The 14,313-nt window shown below is 36.8% G+C and overlaps 1 protein-coding gene across 1 annotated transcript in view; it reads left to right on the top strand.

Annotated features, from left to right (window-relative positions):
* Positions 1-14,084, top strand: part of MTBP (MDM2 binding protein) — a 31,101-nt gene extending 17,017 nt beyond the window's left edge. The window contains 8 exon segments of the mRNA XM_032693836.1: positions 113-199; positions 1,465-1,624; positions 3,549-3,644; positions 5,936-6,202; positions 7,474-7,720; positions 8,858-8,971; positions 10,686-10,751; positions 12,037-14,084. Of these exon segments, the coding sequence (XP_032549727.1) occupies positions 113-199; positions 1,465-1,624; positions 3,549-3,644; positions 5,936-6,202; positions 7,474-7,720; positions 8,858-8,971; positions 10,686-10,751; positions 12,037-12,072 (1,073 nt within the window). The 3' untranslated portion in view covers positions 12,073-14,084.
* The last annotated feature ends 229 nt before the right edge of the window (positions 14,085-14,313 follow it).

Genomic DNA, 14,313 nt, shown 5'->3' with positions numbered 1-14,313 from the left:
TCATATATATGCATTAAGAAATATATATAAAGGAATGTGTATATATGGGTTTATAATATTATTCTTTAAACGATAAGATTACTTTAATGGTTATCCACCATATTTCTTGCAGCTGATTTAATGGAGACAAATCCATTGGAATGGCCAGAAAGACATGTTCTTCAGAATTTGGAAAACTTCGAAAAAAACAAACAAAAAAAAAAAAGGTAATAATGAAATACTGGAGATTTTCTTTGCAGTGGCCATGGAACACTGTAGAGGAACTTCAAATGTTGATACCCATTGTGTAAACTTTTTCAAAATATAATCTTTCAAAGAAAATATTGCTTACAGCTTAAACTAATTTCTGTCAATTTCCAAAGGTGTATTTTCTGGGTATTTAAAGTAATATTGTTTTGAATTTGATTGACTAACTGCAAGTGAAATTTAGCTTAAAATAGCGTAGTTCTAAAAGTAAATTACCAAAATGACACTTGTAGAAAATAGTAGCCTTGGCAGAAAAACACATAGGAGCTTTTCTTTCTCCCAACATGCCCTAAATAACAGAGATAATTTAGCATTTTTTGTCAGCATGTCTTTCTAATGTCCTTATATTTCCAAGATGGTCAGTACTTAAGTCATGTCTCAAGTCATTTTAAAGTCGAAGATCCTATTGGCTTTATGCTTGAAATTTACATTTAGTTATGTTTTTCCTTCAGTACTGTTCAAGTGAAACCTGTAGACCTTTTTGTCACTTAATACAGCTTATTTTTTAAGTTTAGTTCTCACTTCATGTAAGACTTAATAGTCTTTGCTGGTCTTAATGTTTTTGCTGAGAGACCTTTACAGCCGGTTGTCCAACTGTCTTTTTCTTAATCACTTCCATCCCATTTCTCTCTTTCAAATGCCATAGTTGGCCATGGCTTAGATTGGAGTTCTACATTAGGAATTCTCACATTAGATCTCTGCTTTTTCGTGGTTGTCGCTGTTATTATTATTAATGGCTTTTCTTTCTCAGACAGGTAAAGTTCTTCCTTCTAATTAGCTTTTGAAAACCTTCCTGAAGGACCTTTCTGTTTCATAGTCAGTTAGTGTTTATTTCATTGCATTCTGAATGATGATCTTTCTTATCCTCTATCAGTGTACAGCATATTGCTCAACAGTAGAAAAGAGAGAACTTTGCTGTACTTGATTGAAGACACTAAAAAAGAGTGGAAGTTTGCATGCAGTAGTGGCTTTATGGTTCTAAATTCTTGAAGAAATTACTTCTTTTTAGTAGAATGCTAGAGAATTTGCATCAAATATACTTATCATGAACATTTGTGTGAATGTTCTCAAGGAGCAAGCCTATTCGTTTTACTTTGACAATAGTTTAATTGTTCCAGACTAGCAGTTATTTATTTTTTTTATTACCATGAGATTACTAAAAAAAAAAATAATCTTAGATTGGCCTTTGGTGTTTGTTTTTTTTCTTTTTTCCTTTTTTCAGAGTTTCTCTGTTTGCACATTCATCTGAGCAGTTGCTGGGGCATAAAGACGGCCAGCGGGAGTCACTGACATTGCTCGATGCTAAAGAATTATTGAAATATTTCACACCAGAAGGGCTACCAGTTGGTGATCTTCAGCCACTACAAATTCCCAAGCGGTAAGAATCCAGCACATTAAAGGAGACCATACTCAGAGCTGATGGAGGGGAGTTACAAATAAGGACTGATTGAGAGACACTGAATGGTGTAGCTGGATATGAGTTTATAACTTGTAACATCCTTGCATCACATACCTGCCAGTGAAATCAACTGTTTTGGTCCTCCAACCAGTCTTACTAATTAATTCTTTCAGGATCTGAAATGGCTGGAGATGATGATGATGTTTGTCCTATGCATTTGAATAACAAAATAATCACCTGAAGTGCAGAAAGTGTGCTAGTGGACTCCTGTCAAGCTGCTGAAATGTGTGCATTTCCAAAATAGTATTTCTATCCAAGCAGAAATACTGTGGCAGAACTTTAATTTTATTGGTGTGATTTCTTTCAGTGGGGGGGAGTCAAGGTGGGAAGAAAATTGAAGTGTAGAAAAGCAATAGCTGAACCTGTTTTACTATGTTCGTCTCCTGTCTTGCTGGCCCAGAATTCCTGTCTATATTTTTATGTGGTAAAGTGCTCCTTAAAGGAAGCTTATCTACTCTGGTGGCTTCACAAGTATTTATCCTTAGTGTGTCTGCTGGTAAGTATTAGTGTATTAACCAGTACTTTTGCAGCAGGAAGATTGATACATGGAGTTAATGGAGTAATTTTCCGGATCTGAACATCTGTTAGAGTTAAGGCCAGACTGTATGAGAGTCAGACAGTGTTTGCCTGTTATTTGTGCATTTGTGCAGTGTGTTACAGATTTCTAGGTAAGGCAAGACAATCTTTGCAGTCACTAGAATTATGTTTGTTGACCTTTTTAACGTTGAATAATAGAATCTGTAATGGACTTATTTGATACAGCCCTCGATCCTTTTTCAGACTTCATTATATAATAGGAACGCTTCTGAGAGGGAAAGGTACTGTAATATTTGGATTTTCTGTAGGATTTTTAAGACTTCTGTAAAATACTTACTGGAGTTGTGAAACTAGCCTAAAGATGTTCTGAGCAGAGAATTCAAGCAAGTTAGAAAATATGCAATGAAGATTGAGAATCTTCTACTGAGTTGTTAGACCAACAGAAGGAATTAAAGAGATTTTGAGAGAGACTGATGAATTAAAGGCATGTTCACTTGTTTTTCATGTTTGAGTTTAAATAGAAGTTTGATAGATTACAGTTTTGGCTGACAGTCTTTCTAAATTACCATCTTGCTGGATTCAGTATCACATCTTTCCTGGATGTTTTTCCCAGATAATTTTTACAGTGGTAATGGTGCAGAGACAGTGTGTGTGAATAAAATTTGAAGCAATGTGTACGTTTCAGATACTCCTATAGCTTGCCTTCATCTCTTCCCTTCTTTAGAGATAAATGAGATGTGATAGGGTATGCTGGGATCTGGCAGCAAATGCTTTCTGTCTGTCTCGCTATGGCTTATTCTGTTGAAATACTTTCAAACAAATGCATGTGATTTAGTTGCAGAGAGTTTCTAGCTGGAATTGAAATATCACAGGAGACAAGTGGTTAGTTATAAAGTCTGGGAAAGGTGACTGTGAGGTGAGACAACAAGCTAAAGGCAAGGAATTCACTGCTGTAGTGCTGGATTGAGAAATGGGAGGTCAGTTCCCAGTTTCTTTTAGTCCATTCTGAAATGGAATGATATTTACCTGGGTTTATTGATAAGTTATTTGGAGTAGTGACCTTAACTGGTTGAAATGTCTAAGAGCTTCTCTAATACTAATAGCTCAGTAGGAATTAGTTAGTTAAACTTACATTGTCACTTCAATAAACATTTAATTTTCCATTGATGCTTTACCCCAGAGGCTTTGCCAAAGCTGGCATGCTGGTTTAGTCTTCCTATACCATGGCATTTGTTTCTGATTTTTGGAAGTATAATTTGTCCTGACTGTAGCTTGTTAAAATAGATCCATATTTTTCTTTTTTCAGTGAAAATGCATTTCTTTTGACACCAGAGCTTACTCCTCGGAAGCTCAGAGGTTTGCCTTTTGAAAAAGCAGCTGGATGCCATTATCATGGACTTGAGTAAGTGTCTTGGCTTTTTTTCCCCGAATTATTTTTTAGTTTCCTGTCTAGGTATAATTGGAAATGTTTCAAGCAACATGTATGTTAATTACGGAAAATTTAACGTATCCTTTTTCTTTGTTGGAACAACTTTGCACGTGCCAGCTCTCCCTTTCTTACCTTTATTTTAGTTACTGGTTTAAATTGCAACACTCCTGCCTTGATGGTAATGTAAAAACATTTAAGTTTTTTCTAAGCTGTACTGTTGTAGCTATTCTCAGTGTCTCTGTAAATTTTAATTCAGAACTAAAAGTGTCAAGAGAAATAGAGTTCATTAGTACATATCAAATTCCTGGGGCAGCACATGAGTGAAGTACGTACATAGCTCTTACTTTGATATTTAATTGTAGACACTTTTAGAACAGTCAGAGGTTTATGAGACCTGCTGTGGTGCTACCTGTGTGTTCAGGGAACCTGAAAACAACTCCATCAGGCAAGTGTTAGTGGTAAGAATGTTCAAAAGGATCAATATGATTAGGACTGTGTTTAGTCCCAGCCAGCCAGAAATAGTTATTTGTTAAAGCTTCGTCATATAATGTAGCTGTATAAAAATAGTTTAGAAAAACAGAAATATTGACATTGAGGAGAAGAGGAAAGACATACAGAAATGCTAGAGTAAATAATTCAGCATAACTCTTCCCTATCATTCCTGAGCTTGGAGGAGATGCTCCTTGAATATTCACCATTTCCCTTGGGCTCCTCTTCCCTCTGGAGACTTTATCCCATGATACTCTACCAAGCAGATCCGTGAAGAGGCCAAAGTCTAATCTCCTGAAGTCCAGGGTAGTGAACTTGCTGTGTGCCCTCCTTGCTGCCCTGAGGATCTCAAACTCCACTAGTTAATGGTCACTGTAGCCAAGGTTGCCCTTGAGCTTCACACTCCCAACCAGCTCCTTCTTGTTGGTGGGAGGGAACAAGGTCCAGCAGAGCATCTCCCCTCACTCGGAAAAGGAAGTTATCAGCTCATTCCAGGAACCTCCCAGACTGCCTATGCCCTGCTGTGTTGTCCCTCCAACAGGTATTGGGGTGATTGAAGTCCCTCATGCAGACCAGGACTTGTGAGGCTGTTCCTATTTATGATTAAAGTAAATTTTTGGCGTAATGAACGTGTGCCAGACACTTGAATCCTGTGTTGCAAAGAAAAAGTAATTGCCATTAAAGCAGTGAGTAAAATGGCAATTTAACTTGTAAAGTTAAATAGATTTTTTATCTTTATAGGGGATGTGACTACTCGGGGGACTGAGAATATAATAAGGAAAATTAAATACCTTGACATTTTTAAGTTAAGAGAGCTTACTGTCTTATCAGATAATGAATTTATTTCTAGTGGAAAGTCTTACTCAACTGTAGAAATGGACTCATTAGTCAGTTATTAGAAAAGTGAATTTCTCCCTGAATATGAAGATACTCTGAAGAAAGTAGAAAAATGAGATCTAGCAATTTAACATGACTTCATGTTAAGAGACAAAAGTAAAGAATGTGTCTAGAGTTCCTAAGAGTGGGAAACATTGCTGAGCAGCTTGGAGGGTGGGCTGAGTGATAGCTCACACTGTTCAGAATAATTCATAAAAAAAAGGATGCAATAATACTGGACAATACTGTTACCTTTCCCCAGCAGAGGTAATGTAAGTTTCTGGGTGATGAAACACTGAGCTCTTCCAAGGAATCTTGGAAATGATTTACACCAGAGAAAAGTTAGTTAAGATGGGTTTTGTATTGTTGTAGTCTCTTCTGTAGGTTTCACTGAACTAGAAGTACTCATTTGGTATCTTTCAGATCCACTGTATTTAATACAATTTGTTTTGTTGATTTCATTGATTAAACTGCTTATTCATTGTAGTCAATAAGAAACACTTTTTGTTTTTAGCATTTAAAAAATGTGAATCTCTCATACAGCAGTGTTTATCTGGGACAAAGCTAAAGGTTTCACTTCAAAGGTGCAGTTAGCAAACACGTTTTGTTCAAGGAAAAAATTCTGCTAATGTCCATGGAAATCTTATTTATAAGACCACAGGGTAAAGCCTTGCAAAGAATATATGATTCAGCTTCTTTGTTGGAGTTGGACTTAAATATAGCTAAATCCATAAGGTATGTGTTAATTTACTGGGCGGTTATAAATTATCTTTCAGAACAATATACCAGTTCAAATGAAAAAAAGTTTTGCAGTTCACATGATTGTCAAAAGTAAGTTTTTCTGATTGTAATAAAGCAGAGACTTTCTCTCACAGGTTTCTCACCAATTTCAATTTCAGATATTGTCTAGACGACAGAAGAGCCTTAGAGAGAGATGTGGGATATGCTGAACTTCAAACTCGTCTTATTCGCTATGAAACTCAGACTACTTGCACCAAAGAGTGCTGCCCTGTGCCAGTTGTCTTGAGTCCTCTCCCATCTCCCGCAGTCTTGTCAGAGCCTGGAAGTGTCCCTGATGGAGAGTCTTTACAGAGCGAATTCAAAACAGAGACATCAAGGCTAAAACGCAGATCAAAAGACTTGGATTGCTTTTATCCCAAGAAAAGGTAATGCACTGAATAAAATGAATCTTTACCATGAAGTATTTCAGTAGTCTCTTGTGAACTGCATCTTTTCTTTCATCTCAAAATGTTTTAGTGAAGCTATCTAGACAAATGTTCTAGTTGTTTAATCCTCCTCTGTGGACTCATTTTTTTTCTCAAGTGTGACCTCTCATTGATAGCATTAGATTAATCAAAACCCATGTGGCACAGGCACCTTTTATTTAAGAGATGCGGGGTTGTATCTTGCAGAATCTCAAGTGCCTTTGAAAAGATGACAGATAGCCTCATCTAGGACTGAAACTGTCACTGCTGCTGCAGTACAAATAAACAACTAGAGGTTTGGAAAGCCAAGTACTGTACAAACAGAATAATTGAATTGCTAATCCAAAGGACTGCTGGCATAAGATGACCTACCAGAATTCAATCTTATTGTCAGCCTTGTTTATTAAAGTCTTTTCTGCAACTTTAGTTTTTAAGATTTTCCTTTGTACCTTGTCCTCACTCTGAAGATGCAAAGTCTTTGTGTCAATGAAAAATAGCTGCTATGTAACACTATTTCTGAATGCACTTTTTACTGTAATACTTCACTTCGTCCTTCTTTCCAGTCTGATACCCTTTGCAGTCTAATCACGCCAAGCCTTTAACAGAGGTATGGTTTTAGGAATATTCATATCTTTTGCAACCTACTCTGAATAGTTAGAAGAGAAGATGTGATTGTATCTAACATTTCATGAATTAGAGTTTTGGAATAACTAGCGCTCTTACAGTTAAAGGATCAAGGATTACAATGTTCCCAGAGAACTATAATGCCCAACTTCCCACAGTTAAAGATGAGTTCTGACATTCCTGTAGGGCCAAAAGAAATGAGGTAGTTTCAAGAAGCTTTCTTATTCTAAGACTGGAGGCCAGCAAACACTGTTCTTCCTGGCTATCTAGATGAACGGTCCATTTGCAAAACTACCCCTTCTTCCAAAGAGTTTCATTTTCATTGTTATCTGGTTTCTTCAGTTTGTTTCTGGAATTTTTAATTAGAGGTTTAATGGGTCTGTATATCAGAGACCGATCCAGTAGGTAGAGTGTTCTTCTAATACAAAAAATGTTATATAATAGAATCCTGTATTCTTGTCTGCTCTTTTCAGATGCTGTTTGCAAGAAGGCACTTATTCTTTTAAACAGCAGCCTCCATAGTAGAAACAATGGCACCAAAAGAGTCAGTAAAAAATCTGAAAGTTCTTTTATCTTTTTGTTTGTTTGTTTGTTTAACTTCCTTCTAGGCTAACCAAATCTGAGAGTACAGATTCCCTCCTCTCTCAGGCCAGTGGAAGTAGCGGGAGTCACTGTGCGGTTGCAGTAACAAGGAGGTGCTCTGAAAGATCAGCTGCTTTAGCTGTGATGCCACTGAAACAGCCTGGCCAACCCCATAAAGTGACCACTAAGGCTGGCTCAGCCAGTCGTGTAAATGCTGCCCAACCTGAGACCTTAAAGCCAGCAAAGGAATCGAGATCCCAGAAGCATACAAGGGTAAAGGTCTATGTTGTTTGCTTAGTGAAGAAGCATCTTGCTTAACTTCTTTCCATGGGACTTGATTTTTTACATTTTTTAACTCAAAGTGAACTGTCTTTATCTCTTTTTGTTATTAAATTTCATTTTGTTCGTATGTGCAAGTGAATCCTGAAGGCACTGTGGAGAGTGCTGCAAAAGCAAGGAATGAAAAAGTATTTAAAGGAGTATTTTATCATGCCCAGGGAATTAAGGCTGAGAGAGATAACAACTAGGAAAAAAAAGGTGGGAATGAATATCAGTGGAGTTATGAAATGTAGAATATTAATATAAAACCTAAAGGCACCAAAGAAATACCTGTGCTGGAAGGGTCGAAGCCATTGTGGAAGAACAGACTGTTCTGAGAATAAAAAGATATTCCAATAGTTGTACAAGTCCATTAATTGAGATAACATTTAAATACTTTGGTGCAATAATGTTTACTTAATAGCTGTATATATTAGGAGTGCCATTTTTAAAATACAGTACACAAAACTGTTTCTGGAATGATACTAACTTTAAATTAATCCCAGGATACAGAGAGGACTCTACAGGAATGCTGATGTACTGTGAGTGGCAAGTTGGGATTGCCCAAGTAAGCATAAATTGGTGTGACTCATTCAGACCTACAATAAAGTTTAAACATCTCTGATACAAAAAATGTCAGAGGAAATTTTCCAATTTAGTGTCTGATTTAGTGTCCAACTAGTGTCTGACTTTAGTGTCTGATTTAGATTTTTTTTTTTAATATGGATGCATCAAAGAAGGAAATACCAGTCTAACGAAAAGTTATCTGTATATATTATTTTGGAGGAAATAGAACCCAAGCCAATATCAATTGTTTTGTCTTCCAAGCTCCATGTGATTATTTGATGATCCTTTACATTGCTTTGACGTGTAAGCATTTCCTTAATTTTTTAGATGAAGGGAATGGAAATAGATTGTTAAATAACTCTGCTCAGATTTGGTCAGTGGGTTGATGGTGTTGAGGCAATGGATTAAAGAAACAGGCAAGAAAAAAGATCATTTTCTGTTTGGGGTTTTTTTTTACTTCCATTGGACAATTTTTCTTGTCAGTAATTGGGACAAACTCTTGAGTATGTTTCTGCTGTTTCCAAGATGCTGAAGGAGGTGGTTGCTAAGACTCTTCAGAAACATGGAATTGCAGAGGATCACAAGTGCTTTGCATCATGCAGCCAGCGTCTGTTTGAGATATCAAAGTTCTACTTAAAGGTAACTAGAAGACATGCTCTTACAGTTCTTTGTTCTTAGTTAAGTAAGTCTGCTCCTGAATAAAACTTGAGATAGACTGTGGGATATTCACACTTGATTAAGACAATATTTCCCAATATGTTAGTAGTGTGTAGAAGGTGTGGATAAACCTTTAGGCTTGTTGTCTAATGCAGAACATAGTTTTACAGTACATTTTGTTGGTGTCTTATTTGTTTTTAAACCTTATAAAGCAGTACTCTTCTATGTGAGATAACACCTTAAAGCATGGATCTGTTCTGTAAAGTCATACTTTATTGCTTCCTTAGCTGTTGTAGCTATCTCACAGCTGTAGCTGTGACAGCTCAACTTCTCCCTTGTTCTAAGGCTGTTGGCTCAATAAGTAGCTTACAGAACTGACTCAGAAATTCTAGTTCTCTGACATGCTCACAGAAGTCACTGCAAATGTGCACAGCTATCTAACATATACTGGCTTGGCAGCACTCTGTAGAATTGCATCAACCTCATTTTTGGAAGGAGATGAGAATTCTTTCCACAATATCTGAGAGACTTTGTGAGTCAATGCTTAAGCCATGTTACTTGGTCTGGGCACAAAATCAAGTTCAGTTACAGTATGGGGTGTTTAAAAGCTATTGCTCACAAGCTGAGCTGCTGTTCCTGCTCATTTGCATGTGTTTATCCTATGTCTATGGGTGAACTAAGTTTAGACAACTTCAGTAGAGGTGATTTAAGGTAAACGAAGTTGCAGTTGAACAGGGCTGATTGTTTACACGGACAATCTGAACATCTTGCTGATAAGCACCAACTTCTTAAATAATTGGAACACATTTCACAATTTGGAACACAGTTGCACAGTCATTCTGTGAGTGCTTCTGGGGTCTCACTGAAATATGCCCTGATGGAAGGTCTCCTAATCCGAAAGCAGAAAGGGCTGCATGTAGGGATGAGTGAGTAGGGCAGATCAGATGGGTTCATGGTTCCATTCCAAGTAGAATAGCAAAAGGAAGAATATTACAGTGATCCTGTCCTTTGGAAAACCGATCTAGAGAGGTGTCACAGGATTTTGTTCTTCTGAACTGTGTTACAGCCCCAAGTCTGTGGGGACCCTTTCTTTGAATCCTTTTGTTTGCTGCATATTTCAGAAGCATGATATCATAGGTATCATTTTCCCTGGGAGACAAGTAGTAAATTAATTTTCTTCCTCTTTAGAAGAAGTTTTGTTCTTGCTTTGTTTAAAAGAGTAGATGAGGTTGGACTAATTAATTGGACTGCTAAACAGATAAGCCATTCTAGGTTTTTCCTTTCTTGCACTGATTTTCTTTTTGGATGTCCTCTTCTCTGTTCTTTGCCAGAATTCTGCATTGCAATCTAAGCTCACAGCTGATTTCCATGTTTATATAGAAATAAGATTTCAACCAAATGGTCAGAACTTCGGATATCATTTAGGAAAAAAAAATTCTGGAAATGGGCAGAAGGTTAGGAAGGCTCACACACTTGAGTACTAGGGTTGGACTTCTGTAAGGAAAGCTGCAACCCACTGGAATAGATGTAAATTACTTCCTTTTTTCATAAAAAAAGCAAAGTCAAATAATTCTTCTGTTGCTCAGAACAAGGTGATGAAAGTGTAACATCACCCTGGTTATTGGGGCTCTTATAACCCAAATTAGAGTCACTATACAAGTGTGCTGATTCCTGTGGCTTTTTGTTTCATATCTAGGATCTTAAAACTTCTAGGGGACTTCTTGATGAAATGAAGAAAACAGCAAACAGCAATGCTAAACAGGTAAGACCATTTGTTTGTTTCTGTAACTAGCCAAGGCTAAATGCTGCTATGGCAACTTGGTTGTAGGATGGTTTAGACCACAGCTTTGAGAGATGAAGAGAATACTTCAGTGAAGAACACTCTTCCTTGGCTGTGGGTCTTGTTTCAGTCCGATCTCAGAAACTTCCTCTCAATCAGTAGTCCCATCCAGTTGCATATATTCAGGATTTGGATGGTATTCTAGTTATAGCTGTCTATATGATGTACCACAGTGAGAAATGGAAATGAAGGCAATAAATGTTCCTACATCACTGAAACAAAAAATGAGAGATGAGATTTTTCTTCATTAGAGGGAAGCCTTGGATCATTAGGGAATTGTTCTTTTCTTGTGTTGAAGTAAATAACATTTCTTTTCAAAGGTTAGGAAGTAATAAGAGGGTCTATAAAAGGAAATAAACTTCTTAAAAGAAGCAATGAAAACTAGTAATTTTAAGCTTGGGAGTAACTGTAAGCACAAGGGATATCAGGTGAGTTTATTTGTGTGTAAAGTGAGACTTATGTGGACAGTAGCACAGAGTAAATCATAGAAGTAAATACCCCTCCAGAAATTAAGTAACTGATTCTGAAAAATACACTGAAGTGACTCCATGACTGGGAAAAAAAAAGTGTTATGCGTAATTACAGTACACTTTTCAAAATCATAAATCCAATGGAAAAATTTGAACTGGCATAGTTAAGTAATAAAACCCAAACTCTCAAGGAAAACTGCTAGATCCCCGCAGAATTTATTCTACAAGAACAGTATTTGCTGTGTTCTGTACTGTACTCTGTTGTGAATTGCTTCCTACAGATGATAAGGTTTCAAAAACTGCATGGGTTGTGATGTTCGGTGTTGAACTGGGCTGTTGTCCTGATACACTGCTTCTCACCACCATCTTTGTCTGGGGATAAAGCAGGTAGTTTTGTGAATGTTTGCTGTTTGCAAAAGAGGCGTTAAAATTTGTGTTCTCCTAAGCTGCTCACTGCTCCCTGTATTGGAGAATATTTTGAAATTACCTTATGTAAACTATAATTGCCAAGGACTAATCAGTGGTCTGAACAACTGCCCTGCTTGGAAAGCAGCAGTAACAAAGGTGGTAGATAAAGCAGTGCACAAATTATCCTTTATTCTTTCTTCTGCTGTTTAGTAAATACCACACAGATGATGGCAATAAAGAAAGAATTGATAAAATGTGTGAGATATTATTAAGTTACTTTCGAGACCTGTAGTTATGAAAATGGTTTGCTTTCTCATTTATTTGCCCAGGTGATTGAATGGGTTTTGGAGAAGACTGGCAAGTAGAAGTACTGTGTGGATGCTATTCACACCTTCCTAGGAACTGTGGGGACAGAGCACTTCTGACTACAAGAAAAGCATTGTACTGCCTGAGGCACACGCATACAGATCTGCACACTGGTGGTCAGTGTAATTATATAGACTCATCCTTAAAGCACAGTAGCAAGAGTTGAAACTTTTTATACTGGAAGTTTTAATTTTTTTTAATTCAAATGAAAAAAGGTTTTATTTTATATGCATTTATTATGTTTGTTAAAAGGAATATAGCTTAACTTGGTTTGATAAAGCTTTGTATGTTTTTCAACCAGTATATTTTTTATGTGAATAAAAACCCTAACAGATTTAATTTTGATAACAGCCTCTTTGGTTTACCTTTTTGTGTGAAGACCTCCACTCTATTTATTACAGCTCACTGTTGTATAGACAGCTGTTTACAGCATTGGCCATTAACATTTCCTACGCTAATTAAGAGCAGTTTCTATTCTGCAGGTGAAAGCAAAGGTAATTAGAATTCGAGTCACAATTATCTCCGTGTTGTAGTAGAAGGAAAAAAAGAATGTCTTTTGAAACTTGATGGGGTCCCATTAAAGAAAGGATCACTTTACAAGCTGAATTTCTGGTATAATTTCCTGCGTGCTCTTTGTAACACTCCTTAGAAAAAATCTTAAGAGAGGTCTGAGATCTCCTGTCCTGGAGGAGGAGAAAATCAAAGCAAAAGCAGTAATGATGATGGTGAGAGCTGGCAAAGAGCTGGCAAGCTGTGCTGAAATGTAATGGAAAGAAGAATTTCTACCTGTTGCACGTGTTGCAAGTACAGTAAAGGACTAAATTCGGCCTCAGTTTGCTGAAGTCTCAGGCATGTACCTGACTTGTACTAATGTAATTATTCAAGTTAGTATTATTTTGAGATGAGGAGTTCCTACCAAAACAAACAGATTTCACAGCTTTCAGTATAAGGATTTCCTATTCATCATAAACTAACATGATTGATAGAGAAGCACTGCTTTTGTTTGCTGTATTCCCCTGGCACGAAAATATATTAAGCAATACAAATATAAATGAAATCTAATGTGATGAAAAAGTAAATGAACTAAACCATGTGGAGGTTAGACTAAATACTGTAAAATCTACATATTCTCTAAAAAGCCTTCCTGATTTTGTGGCATTATTCTTTGCTTAATTCTATTTCATGTAAAGCTGAGCCCTAAGGAGGTTTTTCGTGTCTAACAAGATCTTGTGTTAATCTGTTCCTTTGTCTCTCTATTTACTGTTCTCCTGAACTCTACAAGACCTTGGTTTAACTGCACTCTGAGCTGCAAGAGGAGACCTTTGTAGTTGTTCTGCTGTGACAGGGGGCTCTAGTGAGTACTGTGTGCATCTTATCCCAGGACAAACATAACTACTTATGAGATGCATTCATTTGCAGAATGCCACACATCCACAGCATCCTGGTTTTACTGATTTGGTGAAATAGAAATGCAATGAAGAGAGATACTTAAATAATGATTTGATAAGTGCATGCATGAAATTGCTCCAGTGTAATGATTACTGTGTATGGCTCACATTTCTTCGCATTCAACACAGAAAACAAGAAATTAATCAAGACATTAATCTTCCTTAACATCTTTTAGTGAATAAAGGAAGTCTCTACTTCCAAATAGAGAAAAGCTGTAAGTTATAGCCTTATCTCTTCAGCCTGAATGCTGATACTTTTGTCTGAGTACTAAAGCAAGCCACTGAAAGTTGTCTTTTCTACTTAATTTTGAGAGGTTTATATATGTGTAAGTACAAAAACTTTGTAGTTAATAAATTATGCCTAAGTCGATAAGCAAAAGTAAAGGAACTCTACATTTCATAAAATCCTCGAGGCTAGCTGCCATAAGCAAAGCAAACACCTTTCACAAAATTAATTAATACTCCTGAACTGGTTTTTTTCTAGTTCAAGTAGAGCCCAAAAGTTATTGTTTTAATTAATTCTGCAGACTCAAAGGCTGGCCTGAAAATAAGCAGGAAAGCAGTTAGGGAAACATAAGCATTTTGATGTATTGTTTATTTGCATGATTCCCAGTCCTGAACTAATACACTGCTCCCATGTCTCATTTGCTCTTTATCTTGGTGGTTTTTTAGGGTACGTGGCAGCTGGTTTATTACTGTGGATTAGTAACACTGTGCCCCATTTGAGCTGTGATAACTGTCCTTGTCCAAACACTTAACCTATAAAAAACATGCAAAATAATTTGACCTGGT

The sequence above is a fragment of the Chiroxiphia lanceolata genome, chromosome 1 (assembly GCF_009829145.1).
Source record: "Chiroxiphia lanceolata isolate bChiLan1 chromosome 1, bChiLan1.pri, whole genome shotgun sequence".
In the NCBI taxonomy this organism is placed as follows: domain Eukaryota; kingdom Metazoa; phylum Chordata; class Aves; order Passeriformes; family Pipridae; genus Chiroxiphia; species Chiroxiphia lanceolata.
This window is presented reverse-complemented; position numbering and strand designations above follow the sequence as displayed.